At 41.2% G+C, this 17216-nt stretch overlaps 1 protein-coding gene across 1 annotated transcript in view; it reads left to right on the forward strand.

Annotated features, from left to right (window-relative positions):
* Positions 1-8613, forward strand: part of SAMD7 (sterile alpha motif domain containing 7) — an 18471-nt gene extending 9858 nt beyond the window's left edge. Inside the window, exons 6-7 of the mRNA XM_007115656.3 lie at positions 4730-4840; positions 8076-8613. Of these exons, the coding sequence (XP_007115718.3) occupies positions 4730-4840; positions 8076-8270 (306 nt within the window). The 3' untranslated portion in view covers positions 8271-8613. The remainder of the gene's footprint in view (positions 1-4729; positions 4841-8075) is intronic.
* The last annotated feature ends 8603 nt before the right edge of the window (positions 8614-17216 follow it).

Consider the following 17216-nt stretch of genomic DNA (forward strand, 5'->3'; position numbering starts at 1 on the left):
CCCTCCCCTCTCCTCTCCTCTCCTTCTTCTTTTTCTTCCTTTGTTCTTTTTATTGGACCAATGGAAAAGTCATATAGAGTAGTGATTAAGAGTATGGCTTATGAAACCAGAAAGTACAAGTTCAAATCCTGGCTTTTCCACTTTCTGGACATGTGACCTAGGACAAATTGCCTCCCTCCTCGGTGTCTCAGTTTTTTCATCTGTAAAATGAGGATAATAGTATAATACATTTTCACAGGATTGTTGTAAGCATAAATGAGTGCCTGGCACTCAGTAGATTCTAATTTCATCATTACCTCAGAGGCTTCTAGAGAAAGCAGAATCTCAAGTTACTTATGAGGCAAGTTGTGTTCTTCAAGTCACCTACTTTGTCTTTTTGCATACCTGCTAAAAAATTTGTTCTGTTTTTTCCTATTCAATGAGTATAACCTTATTATTTTATTACTAGTCATTAACCATGAGTAAGTCACTTTTTAAATGTATCTATGACACTTTTCAAGTGGTACAATGACGTTACCAAATTCTGATAACCAGAAAGAAGCAACCCCATGTATAACGAACATTTGATTACTGACTTCTGATGGATTGAATCTGTTTGAACTCACTATTTTTAATCAGTCAGTGATTCACAGTCATAAAAATGCAGTTTATAATAACCACTCTTGTAATAAATAATGTTACATGCAGTTCATACTTTATAATCCCAAATGTCCCCTTATGGGTATAAAGAAGTCACATAAACACGAAGACCCCAAACATTGATGACTCATTATCTCTTACCAACAGGATGTTGGTGCTTCCTTCCCCACCCCAAGAAGTGGTACAGTTATTTCTAGGTGTTTCTCAAATGTGTTTAGGATCAAGTCCTGCTCTTGTTTCCTCACTAAAGTCAGTTCCCCTCCTAGCAATTGCTGGTGACCTCAACAGCAAGGGTGCCACTACACTGCTGGGCAAGACCAGTCTGTGTTCAGAGACAGTGCTCTGTACAGAAATGGGGAGAACCCCCCTGGATGCAGCTAGGTGCCGTCTGAGCGCAACAAGCTCTGAAGCAGCACTGCTTGTGCACAACTCTCACAGGAACCCTTGTCTGCAATGTGCCATCGGCTTTTACTCACAGCCCCTGGGACTACTCAGGGCCACACACCCTGTCCCCTTCTCTGTCCTCTTCTTACTCACCTCTGCCTTAGGTGCAGCAACCTCCCACCACCTACATTCTGCAGGTAGAAAAAGGAAATTCAGGAAAAAATAACCGCAGTGAAAACCCAAAGCCCCTTGCAAATGAAATCTTTTAAATAGATGTGAAGAGAGGATGGGTGGTTCAGCCATTTAGGGACATCCAGGATACCCTGTAACACATTTTTTTTGTTCAAAGTCAATGTCTAGTTCAAATAAGTCAGCAGTTAAAGTAGTCTCTCTAAAAATAAATGAAATTATTAAAAATACATGCATATTTATATCATGCACTTGGCCCAAACTGCTCTCATGAGAATGAAGTGAGGATATCTTCTGAGTGACAGAGGCATGTTCTGCATCCTTGCCTCAGGCCCGGGGTCCATCCACCATGACTGAAGGTTAGGCCCTCATGCATTTCAGGCCCTGGGTGCCAACCTACCTCTGTGTGAAAATGTATCTCTGTGATTTCTCCTTCTTTGGATGCTCTCTCATGGTCCCTTCACTGCTCACTGGAATCCCTACAAAGGAAAGAGAAATTAGGTGAATTTTCTACCATAAATATAGGTAACTATTTTTATCAGCACTCCTTTTTCTGATTGGTAGTGGGGTTAAGCAGGGAAAATTCTGGATCAGAATCATGAACTATACATTATTTTACAAGTTCTCTTAACAGGCAAGCTATGCTTTTTGGGCAACTCACTTAAGCTTTTCTGTGTTGTTTCTCTCATTTACAAAAAATCATAATAAGAGCGCCTACTCTTTATTGGCAACAGACTATGTGCCAGGCACAGTACTAAGTAAATTATTTAGATTGTCTTTTAAATTTAATCTACACCATACTTCTGCAAAGGAGATATTAACTCTATTTTGCAGCTGAGTAAAGCTGAACTTCAAGGTGGCTAGAGGACTGCTTAAAAAAAGGTGTGTGTGACTACAAATCTAGCTCTTTCCATTATAATTACTCTACATTGAGGATATTGGGCCATATGATTTTCGGCCAGGGGTACCTGGGGCCCTAGGAATTCTCAAAGGTGGTAGAAGGTATGCTTAAGTTATTCAAGATATTTCAAAACAACAAACAACCTAAGAAATAATCATACATTTCCCCAAAATAAGGCTACATAGACTAACCCACACTGTCCACTTTTTTGCTTTGGCCCAAATTAAGTTACTTATATTATCCATTCTACAATTTGATCAGTGAAAATAGGAAAAGAAATAATTACTTAATAAATATAGTTCGTAAATAACTAAAATCTGTTAGAACACAAAGTTCCTGGTACAGAAGTTTCCCAAGAAGAATCTAATTTTCTGCTGGTACTGAGGCATGCCCTCCGAGGCACGGAACACACACTGGAAGTGGGACAAATATGGTTCCTCTTCTCACGGAGCTTGTAGTCCAGAAGAGGGACACCGTAAGGGATTCCACATCAGCGTGACCATGCTGGAGAGGGCAGCTACGGGGCATGGTAGGAACACATAGGAGGGCCTTACGGTTTCCTAGAGGAAGAGGCATCGAAAGTGAGACCTAACAGTGAGGAGATTACCACCTGAGGGGGAACAAGGTGAGAGGCAGGCAAAGGAGGAATTTCCAAGTGAGGAACAGAAGCCAGAGAGAACTTAACATGGTTGGGATTTGAGAATAATTTTTAGTGGCCAGAGGGCCAGGGCCAAGGTGGGAAAGGTGAGGATGGTGGGATAGGGGACTGAAGAGGGAGAAGGGGCCAGGCCACAGAGACTTGAAGGATTGTGACTTCATCCCGGAAACAGTCTAGGTTTTAAGGAGTGGCGTGCTTAGCTTTATGTTTCAGAAAGGTCGCTCAGGTTGCTTTTATGAAAATAGGTTAAAAGAGGCAAGACTAGTGGGGAAGGCTTCTCGGATGAGCAATAATGGAGTTTGATCCAGGGTAGAAGCAGTGGGGTGGACAGATAAGAATCCTACCTAAGAGGCAGAATTGGCACGGTTCAGCTTCTAAGTTAAAGATATACATTAGGGAGCCTTCAGTATACAGAGACACTCACTGAAGCCAAGAGAGAGACTGAGATGAATCCGGAAGACCAAAGAGGACCTGGGTCAGAAGCCTAAGGGACTCTAACACATAAGGATGGACAAAGAAACAGTAGTCACAAAGGTGACAGCAAAAGAGAGGGCAGAGGGTACCCAGGAGGGAGAAGCCTCAGGAAGTCAAGGGAAGTGCATTTTCTTGAAGGAATAGTCAACAATGTCAAATGCAGCCAGCAGTGTAAGAAATATGAGGACTGAAAAAGATCTACATGTTTGGTAGAGTCACCAGGGACCCAGAGGAGAGCAGGTTTAATGGACTTGTGAGGGTGGAAGTCAGACTCCTTGAGACTGAGGAATGACTGGGAAGTAAGAACATGGAAACAAGGAGCATCAAAACTCTTGAAAAATTGGGCTGTGAAGGGAATGAGAGACCTGGGGCAGGATATAGAGTTGGAGTGAGGAAGCATTTCTGTATTTTCATCATTATTGCTTGTATAATGATGCTGGAGACTTGCTTAAATTCCACTGGGAAAGAGCCAGCCAAAGAGAAGAGACTGATGATGAGACGGGATTCTCTATTGTGCGGGGGCCTGGAGGTGGGAAGGGTGCCAACACTTAGCCTGTGTGGAGAGAGTACCTTTAAAGAGTGAGGGACCACTCTCCCCCTGTATCAGTACAGAGGAAGAAAATGTAAGCTTTTAGGTTGATTTGGGCAGAATTAGAGGAAGTTCTTATCTACTGGTTTGTTTGTTTGTTTTAATTAGGAAGTTACATGATCTGCTGAAAATGAGGGGGGATTCTGTGGGATCTAAAGTTTGAGTGTGAAGAAAGCTTGAAATAGAAAGAAAAGAAAGCTCATCAGTGTATGTAAGATTGCCAGGCAGTTTGAAGTTGGAGACTATAACATTACAGTACTACCAGTCAGCCTAGTTTTTTCTGCCCGTCTCCTTATCTGCCCAGAAACTTTGTCCACCAGCAGCCTTCCTAGTTTCTGGAAGAATGGGAGGCATGGTGACATCCACTACACAATCAGAACAAATATGTCCAGCGTGACAGCTCTCACCTGAGTTTTCCTCTTCTCCCTTTTACCACTCATCTAAGGCAGTGGACAGAGGCACTGAGTCTGTAAATGTGAGAGTCTGAAATTTGCCTGAAATAGTTTTTACCCACATCCCTTCACTCCTACTATTTGTCCATTCATTGATTTGTCCAGCAAGGATTATTGCATATCTTCTGTCATGGGCCAGGCACTGCATTACAGGTACACTGGTGAGTAAAACATGGGCTTGCCCTCAAATAATAACTATTCCAGGTTGGAATTGCATTCTATATACAGAGAATTACAATGTACTGCAAGGGTTGTTAAAGACTACAAACAACATGCTATTGGAGCACAGAAAAGAGGGTAACTGAAAATAAGAAATATTATGATTTTTTGTGTCATCCTCAAGCAGTCTTAATGTTTCCTCCAAAGCTAAAAATCTCTATATAAAACAAGGTCTTAAAAAAAAAGACATTTAAACAAAGTTGACATCTTTTGTGTTTAATAAGGTGTTTAAAGATCATGCAATTGATGGAGAAACTTTGCCATTACTCACAGAGGGGCATCTTCGAAGCACTATGGGCTTAAAGCTGGGGCCGGCACTAAAGATCCAATCGCAGGTAGGGTGATTTTTCGTAACTAAACATGTGTTAATGGTATGAAGCTTAAGAGAAATATGTTACCTTTATCTTGTTGTAACATTAACAATACCTATTTAACCTCTTTATTAAGCTTTTTCCCTCTGTGCTTGGGGACATGATAGAAGTGAGGGAACCTGAAAACTTTGGATGGGGCATTGGTACACGTTCCTAGTTTTGGTTGGGAAGGCACAAAGCAGTGGTGTGCTGGCCAATGTTTAACAACCTGCTGTCTTTAAAAATGAACCCCGATTCGTAGCATTTGTCCATTTCTGTGGTGTCAGTACTCCCACCATGGCTGACAAACTCCACATGCAGCGTCACTGAATACAGAATTGGGAAGAGATGCACCGCAGTTCCCCATTTCAGACTGTCTTCACCATGTGGCTAGCACAAGTGTAAACAACCTCAAGGGCAGAGATAATAATAAACAATTATAGTAAAATAAGTAGGTAAAAATAATTAAGTGATAAGTTTGGGGCATTTAATACTTTAGTTTGCAATATAATATATCTAATTGTAACTTTATATAATTTATTTATTTATTTATTTATTTTTCCTTCTTTTTTTCTCCCTTTTTTTTTTTTGCGGTACGCGGGCCTCTCACTGTTGTGGCCTCTCCCGTTGGGGAGCACAGGCTCCGGACGCACAGGCCCAGCGGCCATGGCTCACAGGCCTAGCCGCTCCGCAGCATGTGGGATCTTCCCGGACCAGGGCACAAACCTGTGTCCCCTGCATCGGCAGGCGGACTCCCAACCACTGCGCCACCAGGGAAGCCCTATAATTTAATTTTTAATAATAGCATTTTTAGCAATTAGCTTGCAAATTTCCTAAAAATATAACAATTGGTCTCAAGAGCTGGAACAATCCAGCTCCAGAGCACCACCTCTCATCACTACCTCCACTGCTTCATTCTGGACTAAGGCACTATCTTCTCTCGTTGGATTACTGCGTTAGCCTTCTAACTCTTCTCCCTGCTCTGCCCTTGCCCACCCAGAGCCTATCCACACAGCAGGAAGGAATGATTCTTCTAATACATGAGACAGATCCTGTCACTCTTCTGCTCAAATGTCTGCCATAGCTCCCCATTTCTTTCAAAGTCCAAGTCAAAGTCCTATATTATTTGCACTCCTCCCCACCCATCACCACCCTTGCCTTCCTGGCCTCATCTTCTGAGTCTCTCCCTGCCAGTTACTGCTTTTGTCAACTCACCTCTGGATGCTGTTTGAACATCTAAACAGGTTCCACCTTCACACTGTTACCCCTGCCTGCGATGCTCTTCCCCCAGCATCCTCATGCTTTGCTCCCTCACCTCCTCCATCTGTGCTCCACCATACCATCTCAATGAGGTTTGCTTGGTTCACCTTACTTAAAATTGCACGCGGCCCAGCCCCCGTACATACTACTGCTATATCCCTTTTTCTGGTCTTCTCTTTTTCCCCATAGCACCCATCACGTTCAGTCACACAATATAATTTATTTATTGGTTATATTTATATTTATTTTTGATTTCCCTCTGCCCCCACTAGAATGTAAGCTCCATTAGAGCAGAGATCTTTATCTGTTTTGTTGACAGATATAACCTTAGAACATGCAAACCCCATAATAGGTCAATAGTTATTCATTGAAAGAGTGAGTTTCCGAAAAGTCAAACCAAGAAGCCTCAACTAATTCTTTCAGAATTTATACAGTACTTTACTTATTCACAATACATGCCTAGACCAGGAGCTGAGTTTCCAGAATGTCCTTCAAAAACTTTTTTTTTTTTCCTAAATTTTCAGGGTAAAGAAGTTCTCTATTTCTAATGCAAATACTTCAGTGTTTCTATTGATGTTCTTTTTTTCAACTTCTTATTTTGGAATAACTTTAGATACAGAAAAGTTGCCAAGATAGTACAGAAAATTCACCTAGCTTTTACTAAAGTTAACATAATACATAATAGGGCCCATTTGTCAAAACTAAGAAATTAACATTGGTACAATATAATATTCACTTTTAAATGATTTATTTTTCTTTAGTGAGGATACTATACCTCTTGGAATACTTACAATAACACTGCAGTTTTTTTCTCAAATCTGATTTTCTTTGGCTTTGGTTTATCACTTTCGTTGGACTTTTTGTTCTGCTTTGTCCTTAGAATGTGGCCAACCCCAAGTCATTCTTAATCTTCTCCTCACTTGCTGTTAGCATTCTTATGCTCCCATCTGATATATATAAGTGCTTCCATGCAGCCCAGCTGAGCTATTATATCCCAGGCCCTATCTGCCAGCATAACAGGACAGGACTCCCACAGCAGCTGGGGGTAGGGGGGAGGTGGAGGGGGAAGGTCCAGCTGATGCCAGATTTTCAACCAAGCAGAACAGTTGTAGAGTCCTTGGGATAGGGAATTTCCAGGGGTCCAATTAAAGCAGGAAAATTGGAAGGTTCTGAGTAACATCTGAAAGTCCCAGAAGGTGAGCAGGCAGGAGTTCATCAGTGGATAACAAAATCTCAATCTCCAAAATGGGAATCAAGGGCAAAATTCCATTACAGCAAGAACTGCTAAGAAGAAGAAAACCTACCCTCCAGAACAGAAACGTAGAAGGTAGACCTGGACTGAGCACACAAGGAAAGGGGTAGGAGAAGAAAAAGTTACTGGAATTTGAGAAAGATATTACTAGAATGGAGGGAGCTGTGGGTTTGAGCTGTAACAATGTGAACAATATAGAAATCTCCTGGGTCCCACTTGGCATCAGGTTTGTGTAGGAGCCCGCTGGTTAGTACTAGGGCACCAAGTCCCAGCGCAGCCTTATTTATGTCTCAACACTAAGCCCACTGAAGGCCAGTTGTGTGCTAAGGTTCTAAAGAATTCCAGCCTCACCTGGAGAAGGACGGGCTGGGTCTTGGTAAAGGTGAAGTAGGGTGTCTGTGGGAACCCTTGTGGGACCATTGGGAAAGGAAGAGCTAGAGTGAACTAAGAGTGAAATAATTGTGTGTGCAGATGAACCACAGCAGAACCAAGAACAGGAATTGGTAAGCTCCTACCACCTTGATATGCAGTTTTACAATGTAAACACTATGATTCTAAAAGAAAAAGCCCACCACATCCTAGAATTGTGTCCTTCTAGATGTCCCATGCCTGAAATTACCTCAACCTCCCTGCCACCTGTGGCTTAGGAGAGTATGCTGAATTATTGAAAGAATTCATAGATGTAATTACTATATTTTGTCTTCTAAGGTATCTCAGCATATGGAAACTATATTCTACAAGAAAAGTCTTTCACTTCCTACCCACACGAAACAAGCATTCGATCAGCCAACAGATACAAACCCTCTTTTGGATTTTAATTCCTGGAGTGATACACTGGACATTCCTTGTTCCCAGGATATGATCATTCCTAAAAGAACTGAGCGAGATACTATGAGAAATTAAAACCCTCACGGAGCAAGAACAGTCTTAATCGGTTTTCTGAAAAGTCTGGCATATTCTGAAGGGTGTGCGGGAGTTTCCCAGGACCAGACGGCAGGCTCAGAGGGAGAGAAAGCCCACCCTCCTGAGCTCTCTGGGAGGAGGCCTTGCCCAGGCTTCCCGAAGTGACCTCATCACAAAGTGGCTGGAGGCGTATCCTTGGAAGCAAATGCTTAATGAAGGATAGAATTTGCAAACATCAAATTTGTATATATAAAGAGGTCTATTTCTTTTTTTTCTTCCAGTTTTATTGAGATACTATTGACATAACAGCACTGCATAAGTTTCAGGTGTACCACGTAATGATATGACTTAAATACATCATGAAACAGCTATCACAATAAGTTTAGTGAATATCTGTCATCTCTTATAGATACAAAATGAAAGAAAGAAGGTTTTTCCTTGTGATGAGAACTGTTAGCATTTACTCACTTAAGAGCTTTCATATATAACGTACAGCAGTGTTCATTCTATTTACCATGTGGTACATTGCATCCCTAGTACTTATTTATCTTACAGCTGGAAGTTTGTACCCTTTGACGACCTTCATTAAAGAGGTCTATTTCTGGGGCTTCACTGGTGGCGCAGTGGTTGAGAGTCTGCCTACCGATGCAGGAGACACGGGTTCGTGCCCCGGTCCGGGAAGATCCCACATGCCGCGGAGCGGCTGGGCCCGTGAGCCATGGCCGCTGAGCCTGCGCGTCGGGAGCCTGTGCTCCGCAACAGGAGAGGCCACAACAGTGAGAGGCCCGTGTACCACAAAAAAAAGAAAAGAGGTCTATTTATGATATATATATATATATATATAAAAAGAAAGCTATAGTTAGATGTTTCCACGAGGATATCTGTGCAGAAGCCAGAAGAGCTGACACTGAAAAACAGAGCTCCTAACCTGTCTTCACTGGCTTCCCATCCCCCAGCCCAGAGAGAGACAGAGGCAACCCGGTGGAGCCAGAAGGAGGAAGAAGAGAAAGTGAAGTGCCAGATAGAGAGAGGAGCTGCGCACAAGGCCCCACGTTTTCTCACTGCAGGCTCTCAGCCTGAAGGAAGCTGGAGAAGGGACGGGCAGGAGCTCTAACCTTAAAGCTCAGAGTTCGCCTTACTCAGCATTTTCCTTCTGATATGAAGCCATGTTATGACTAAAAACAACTGGAGGGCTCCTTATGACCTGAGAGGGAGAGGAAAGGGCATAGTGACCACCTCCTATTTCACCCAAGAGGTGGGGAAGAGTCACCTCCTCAAAGCAGTGCTGAACTGGCAAGATGGAGGGGAGACGATGACGGCAGCTTCTGCTCATGCCCCGTGGAGTCCCACTCTTTCAACTTCTCATTGAACAGAAAGACTGTGAAAGGATCCGCAGGGAGCTGATAAGCATTTGCTCAAGGAGGGCACTGGGTGACAGCGGTGTGAGGGAGACTTCTTACTATATGCCCTCTGGTACATTTTACATTTTTAACCATGAGAACGTATTTTCTGGTTTTTTGGGGTTTTTTTGCTTTTTTTGGGGGGTGGTACGCGGGCCTCTCACTGCTGTGGCCTCTCCCATTGCGAAGCACAGGCTCCGGACGCGCAGGCTCAGCGGCCATGGCTCACGGGCCCAGCCGCTCCGCGGCATGTGGGATCTTCCCGGACCGGGGCACGAACCCGTGTCCCCTGCATCGGTAGGCGGACTCTCAACCACTGCGCCACCAGGGAAGCCCGTATTTTCTGTTTTTAAAATTTATATTTAAAATAAACAAACTGGGACTTCCCTGGTGGTCCAGTGGTTAAGACTCTGAGCTTCCACTGCAGGGGGCACGGGTTCCATCCCCGGTCAGGGAACTAAGATCCCCCATGCTGTGGGGCACAGCCAAAAAAATAGAAAAAATAAAATAAAAATATAAACTGTGGTAGGCAGCTTCTAAGATGGACGCCAATTACCCCTGCTTCCTGGTGTTCATACCTTGTGTGATTCCCCTCCCCTTTGGGGTGGGCTGCAGTTACTACTCCTTTCTAAGGGATAGAAGATGGAAGACATGATGGGGTGTCACTTCTGTGGCTTCTGTCTCAGGTCCTCTCTCTCATTCTCTTTGGATTGCTCGCTCTGGAGGAAGCCAGCTTTTCTGTCTCCAGGCGGACCTGTGGAGAGGATGGTGTGACTGAATTTGGCAATAGATCTTCTGGGGCCTGCCAATAGCCACGTGACTCTTCCCCAAGTCAAGCCTTGAGATGACTATCCAGCTCCTGCCCACAGCTTGATGCAGCCTTGTGGCTGACCCTGAGCCAGAGGCTCCCAGCTAAGCCACTCCTGGATTCCTGACCCACATAAACTGTGGGATAATAAGTATGTGTTGTTTCCAGCCACAAATGGAATAATTTGTTTTGTAGCAATAGATTCCTAAAAAACAAATTGCATTGATAAACATAGATAGCTTGCTTCCCATGTTTACTTTTTGATTTGGAAGATGGGCTTTTGAAGTCATTTCCCCACAAGCCATGTTAATTTAGTTGATCTTTTCTTTCTTTCATTTTAAATGTGAAAACAGGGTTTTTTCCTGACATAAAATTATATTATACTATCAAACATGCTTGTGGACCAAAGAGGGAGTATTGGTAACTTTGAGGGGAGAGAATGAGAGAGAAAGAGAGAGAGAGAAAGGCCCAGAGAGAGAAATAATCCTTTCAAATTTCAAAATTTTAAGAACTATTTTGTCACATGACCTTTCACCTGCTGTAATTCCCAGCATATAAAAGTTTCACAAGGTGCCAAACGTGAGTTAACAGGTGTTATGGTGCAGGATAAAAAGAAAGCTTAATTAATACTGTTAGTGGCAAAGGGATCGTGGGATTCAATCCATTTGGTGGCTTTTGAATTTCTTTTCCCTGCTAAGTGAGTCAATTGAGTTGGTAACTGATTCACTTGAACAGATGTGTCTCAATGTTGCTCTAAGGAAAATGTTCTTATGCCATCCTGGCATGTACTATCACCAAAAAAAGCACTGTGCTTAATTTTAGAACCATGCATAAAAAGAGAACCACGTAAAGGAGTCTCTCCCCAGCTCTCAGCACTCTTCTTTGGAAGAAAAGGAGACTGAAGTTGCTTGTCCACACTAAGATTATTCTTTCCAGATTCATGACTCTAGGGTACCTTTTAACAAAAGACCCACTTTAGTAATCAAAATTATTTTGAAGGGTGAAAATTTTACTCATATTATCATATAGAAATAGTTTTTAACTCTTCTGCAAATTCAACTTTAGTCTTGATTGTACTGTGTACCCTTTGGGAGAATAAAATAAAGAACAGCAAAAACAACAACAAAATTCTCTCTCGTGTTTGAAAAACAATCACAATAAAAATGTGTTTGCTAAATAGGCTCTTCTGACTTATGAAACATTCTGTTTAGACAAGGGGAATAAACATCCATACAATGGAGTACTATGCAACTGTTCCTCTATGGAAGTATTAAACAGCTATTAAAAAGCAATAATAGAATTCAGATATCACCACTTTGCACCCCTAAAAACTAAAGGACCGACCTAAACAGTGATCATAAATGACTATTAACACCACAAAAAGAGAAACAAGCAGACATTATATGCCTCCTCATGGAAGCTTATGAAACTGTTATGAATATAGCAAAATCCAAACTGTGGGAAACTGTATAGTAGAAATGACCTGATTTATTTTCTTCAACAAATAAATTGCAAGGAAAAACAGAGAAAGGGAAAAGGGAAACCCATAGATTAAAAGATACTAAAGATTTAAATCACCCAGATGTAAAAGTTTTAGAAACAAGTGGTGATGATGGTGGTGCTACATTGTGAATGTTATTATTGCCACTGAACCGAACACTTAAAATTGGTTAAAATCACAACTTTTATGTTATATATATTTTACCACAATAAATTTTTTAAAGATTCATATCACCAATACAATTATTTGGATGCCTATTGAATATATTGTTAAAAAAAAAGAAATAATTGGGGAAATTTGAACATGATTGGTGATATTCACTTCTATTAAAGAATTATTGTCTGTTTTTTAGATGCAATAATAGTGACTTTTTTATTGTGGTAAGAACATTTAACACAAAATCTTTCCTCTTAACAAATATTTATGTGCACAATACAATATTGTGTAGCAGATCTCTAGAACTTAGTCATCTTACCTAAGTTTTTTTTTTTTTTTTTGAGTTCTTATCTCTTAGAGATGTATACTGAAATATGTAGAGATAAAATGATATATATTGGATCTGGGATTTGATTTTACCTGACCTACAATCTAATAAATTATCCACTTATTACTTTATGGAGCCTGGCAGAATACTCAAGACCCTTGGGTCAGAGACAAAGAACTTTATTACTCATGACACAATAAGCAGCACAAACATCAGCATATTTGTTTTGGGTCCCCTTGCTCTCAGTGCCACCGGGGTAACACAGATGGATGGCTGCACATGCAGTGGGTTGCCTCACAGCTGTGGAACACTGAGTTTGGGGAACTCACTAGTCCTATAGCAAACAGTAAGAGCAAGAGCAAAGACCTACTCTTTGTCCAGGGGTGGGGAGGAGATGTTACCTCATTTCTTAAAGTTACTGAGTACACAATCAACCTTGAGAAATGGGCCTGGTAAAAGCAGTCAGGGCCTTGCCATCTTGGTCCATCCAGCAAGATCTGTAGGAACATAAGAGGCCCAAAGAAGAGTATCTCTCCCAACAATATCATGACATGAATTTGCTTCAAAAAATCCATTGAGGGCTTCCCTGGTGGCGCAGTGGTTCAGAGTCCGCCTGCCGATGCAGGGGACGCGGGTTCGTGCCCCGGTCCGGGAAGATCCCACATGCCGCGGAGCGGCTGTGCCCGTGAGCCATGGGCGCTGAGCCTGCGCATCCGGAGCCTGTGCTCCGCAACGGGAGAGGCCACAACAGTGAGAGGCCCGCGTAGCGCAAAAAAAAAAAAAAAAAAAAAAATCCATTGAGAAATGAGGGTTTGGTAAGTCAGTGGGAGTATAGTGAAACAAGTTTGGCCATGAGTCGATACTTGTTGAAGCTGGGTTGTGAGTATATATAAGGTCCACTGTACTATTCACCGTTTTTTTGTATATGTTTGAACTTTTCCACAATAAAATTTTTAAAAAATCTGTTTACTAAAGAGTTATACAATATGTATGGATTCCAATATTTTTTAATAAAATAGAATATGCAAAAATACATATTTGTTATTTTTAATTTATGGAATAGTTTGTTCTGCCCAATAATACTAAGAATATACTTCAAGCAAATGCCATTCTTCATTATGGTAAATATATACATTGTCATCTCATTACAAATATATGAAAGGTCCGTTTTATAGAGAGTTGTAGTCAATTTACTGTACTTTTCCAGCCTGTCCTCTGCCAAATGAATGTCTCTTCACATAAGCCAACAACATGAGGTCCAAGGTCTTCGATGTATCTGCTAAGAATCCTGAGATGTCATTGTACAGCTGTGAAAAGTTAATCTCCCCAGGAAAGGTAAGAGTTCACTTGAACATCATTGGGTACCATTTTGAAAAAACCCTGAATGCTTTTAGGTTGTGCATATATATTTTTTAAACTAAACTTCTAATGTATTTCACCACTACCACTCTCATTCCCTAAGAAATGGCTCATTCCCTAAGAGGTGGATTTTATTTTGCTAGTTAGAGTGACAAAAAGTTTACTGATTGTTTAATTGAATTAGATTATTATTTCTTTCATTTTGCTAAGAAGTTATTCTCATCAAATAAAACAAAAGCAGGGACTTCCCTGGTGGCACAGTGGTTAAGAATCCTCCTGCCAATGCAGGGGACACGGGTTCAACCCCTGGTCCAGGAAGATCCCACATGTTGCGGAACAACTAAGCCCGTGCACCACAACTACTGAGCCTGTGCTCTAGAGCCCGTGAGCCACAACTACTGAGCCTGCGTACCACAGCTGAAGCCCCCACGCCTAGAGCCCATGCTCTGCAACAAGATAAGCTACTGCATGGATCTAAAGTCTGTCATATAGAGTGAAGTCAGAAAGAGAAAAACAAATACCGTATGCTAACACATATATATGGAATCTAAAAAAAAAAAGAGAAAAAAAATGGTTCTCATGAACCTAGGCGCAGGACAGGAATAAAGACGCAGATGTAGAGAATGGACTTGAGGACATGGGGAAGGGTAAGCTGGGACGAATTGAGAGAGTAGCACTGACATACATACACTACCAAATGTAAAATAGCTAGCTAGTGGGAAGCAGCTGCATAGCACAGGGAGATCAGATGGGCTTTGTGACTACCTAGAGGGCTGGGATAAGGAGGGTGGGAGGGAGACTCAAGAGAGAGGGGATATGGGGATATATGTATACATAAAACTGATTCAGTTTGTTATACAGCAGAAACACAACATTGTAAAGCAATTATGCTCCAATAAAGATGTTAAAAAAAAAAAAAGCCACCGCAATGAGAAGCCCGAGCACCGCAACCAAGAGTAGCCCCCGCTCGCTACAACTAGAGAAAGCCAGCACGCAGCAACGAAGACCCAATGCAGCCAAAAATAAATAAATACATACATAAATTTATAAAAAACAAAACCAAAAGCAAGGATCTCAAATACCTTGTTACTGTAAACAAATTTATCACCTTTTGTCTTAGTTCAGGCTGCTATAATAAAATACTATAGACTGGGTGGCTTGTAAACAGCAGAAGAGTATTTCTCACAGTTCTGGAAGCTGGAAATCCAAGATCAGGGTGCCGGCACGGTCAGGTTCTGGTGAGAGTCCTCTTCCAGGTTGCAGACGGCTGACTTCTCATTGTATCCTCACATGGTAGAACTCAGAAAGCTGGAGCAAACTCTTATGACCCTTCTTAGAAGGGCATTAATCCCATTCTTGAGGGCTCTACCTTCATGACCTTATCACCTCCCAAAGGCCCTACCTCCTCATACCATCACATTGGGGGTTAGGATTTCAACATGAATTTTGGAGGAACACATTCAGTCTATAACACCTTCATAGGCCCATTTTCTGTTAGTGTTCTCTCAACATTCTTGGGTTCTTTGATGTCTAAAAAATTATTCGGCAATCTCAGATGCCCTTCTGTGTCTTTTAGGGGTAGGGGAAATTGCCAAATTTCTGAACTTTTTTTTTCACAGTTCCACTCCTATATAGAGAAGAGCTAATTTCACTTCAAAAAGGATGTTTCTCTCCTAATAGGCTGGGCCACGAACTGCCTTGAATCACAGACTAGAAATGCCTTTCAACTGCACTTTGAACACTGCAGAATGTCCTGTGGAAGCTAGAAATTTCAGTGCTTTCTATATGGGCCAGGTAGATAATTTGCTGAACGCTCAACTTGTTTTTTGACATTTGTGAGACTAATCCAACTAGTTTTGTAAAGGAAGCACAATATTTGTTGGAGTTATGTCAAATGCAGTGCTGTGTTTTGCCTGATAACAGAACTCGGCTGCAGTTTTTTTTTTTTTACTTTCAAAACAGGTATGATAAGTGTTTATGAAAAGCATTTGTATAATTTAATAAATAGTGGGAAACAGTTCCCTGATTTTTTCAAAACTTCAGTTGCAGACCTCTACTATGGCAACATCTTTTTCATACATTTAGGTCCCCGGACACTGAATAAATAGAAAAAGCTTCATTCCAAGCTGCAGAAAGAAATTTTGTCCATGTTAGGTTTTTTTTTATGAATTAGATGATGATCAGGTGGTTCATTGTGTTAATGAGATTGGAGTTATTATTGTAGTCTAATAGTTGGTTTAGAATCCTTTAACACTCTGCTTTTCCTAAATTATCATCTTGGCTCTTTATGCTTTAACACCAGTGGCTACCACTAAAACCACTCATTTAATTGAGTAAGCAAATAAATATTCACAGCACAGGAATCAGAATGAACCATCCAAAATCTGGTTGTATAGGCTGAATATAAGAAAGATATCAACAATTCCAAAGAATAAATCTATAAAAGGCAACATTTTTAGTCCTGGGAGAATATGAAAAAAAGTCTTTATTCCAGGCCTGATGACTGCTCCCATGCTAGAGGCATAAAAAAATCATTATTCACCAGCCTTTGTCTACACTCACCAACTCTTTAGGTAAATCATGTACAGAATAGATTCTAAGCATTGCTTCCCTCATAGAGAACTTTGCAAAGTGAATGGTCTGATTAGGCTACTTCTTATAATTACTATCCCTAAAACACTTGTTAATTCATAAATCAGGGCTTTCTTTTAAAATTTAGGATGAAGAATAACAATAAAATGCAAGCATTCTTGTGAAGACTCACTTTTCATGTTTGAAATCTTTAATTTGAAATAATAGTTTTTTCAATTATCTTCTTTTAGGGTGGTGTATCAATTAGGATATTTTATGATGCAAATGACAGAAAACCCAATTCAAACTGGCTTAAACTATAAAAAGGAGCTTGTTGGATCTTGTAACTAAAAAGTCTAAATGTTTGGCTTCAGGCGAGGCTTATCCAGTGGTTCAAATGATGTCACCAAGGATCCAGTTTCTCTTTGTGCTGTCTTCCTTTGACTCCAATGTTAAGTTCTATAGAAGTGGCTTCTGAGCAGTTCCAGGGCCTCTTCTCCGGATAGTGAAATGCCTCTAGCAGTCAAGACCTAATATTCTCAAATCACAGGATAGAAAGGAAGAGCATGTCTCTTCTAATAGATTCAAACTCCTGGGAGTGATTGATTCCTTTGGCTCCTGTGCCCAGTACCTATGAGCTGGATACAGATTGGTTCATCCCTAAAGCCTGAATTTGTACGTATATTTTAGCTCCTTAATTTTGTTTTTCATTTGTAATATCTCATCTCACTCTTTTGGGTATTAGCCCCTTGAAAGCAACTATGGAATCTAAATTTCTTGCACTATTTCAGAGTACCCACAACAATGAATGCTCAACAAATGG

This window comes from Physeter macrocephalus, chromosome 1 (assembly GCF_002837175.3).
Source record: "Physeter macrocephalus isolate SW-GA chromosome 1, ASM283717v5, whole genome shotgun sequence".
In the NCBI taxonomy this organism is placed as follows: domain Eukaryota; kingdom Metazoa; phylum Chordata; class Mammalia; order Artiodactyla; family Physeteridae; genus Physeter; species Physeter macrocephalus.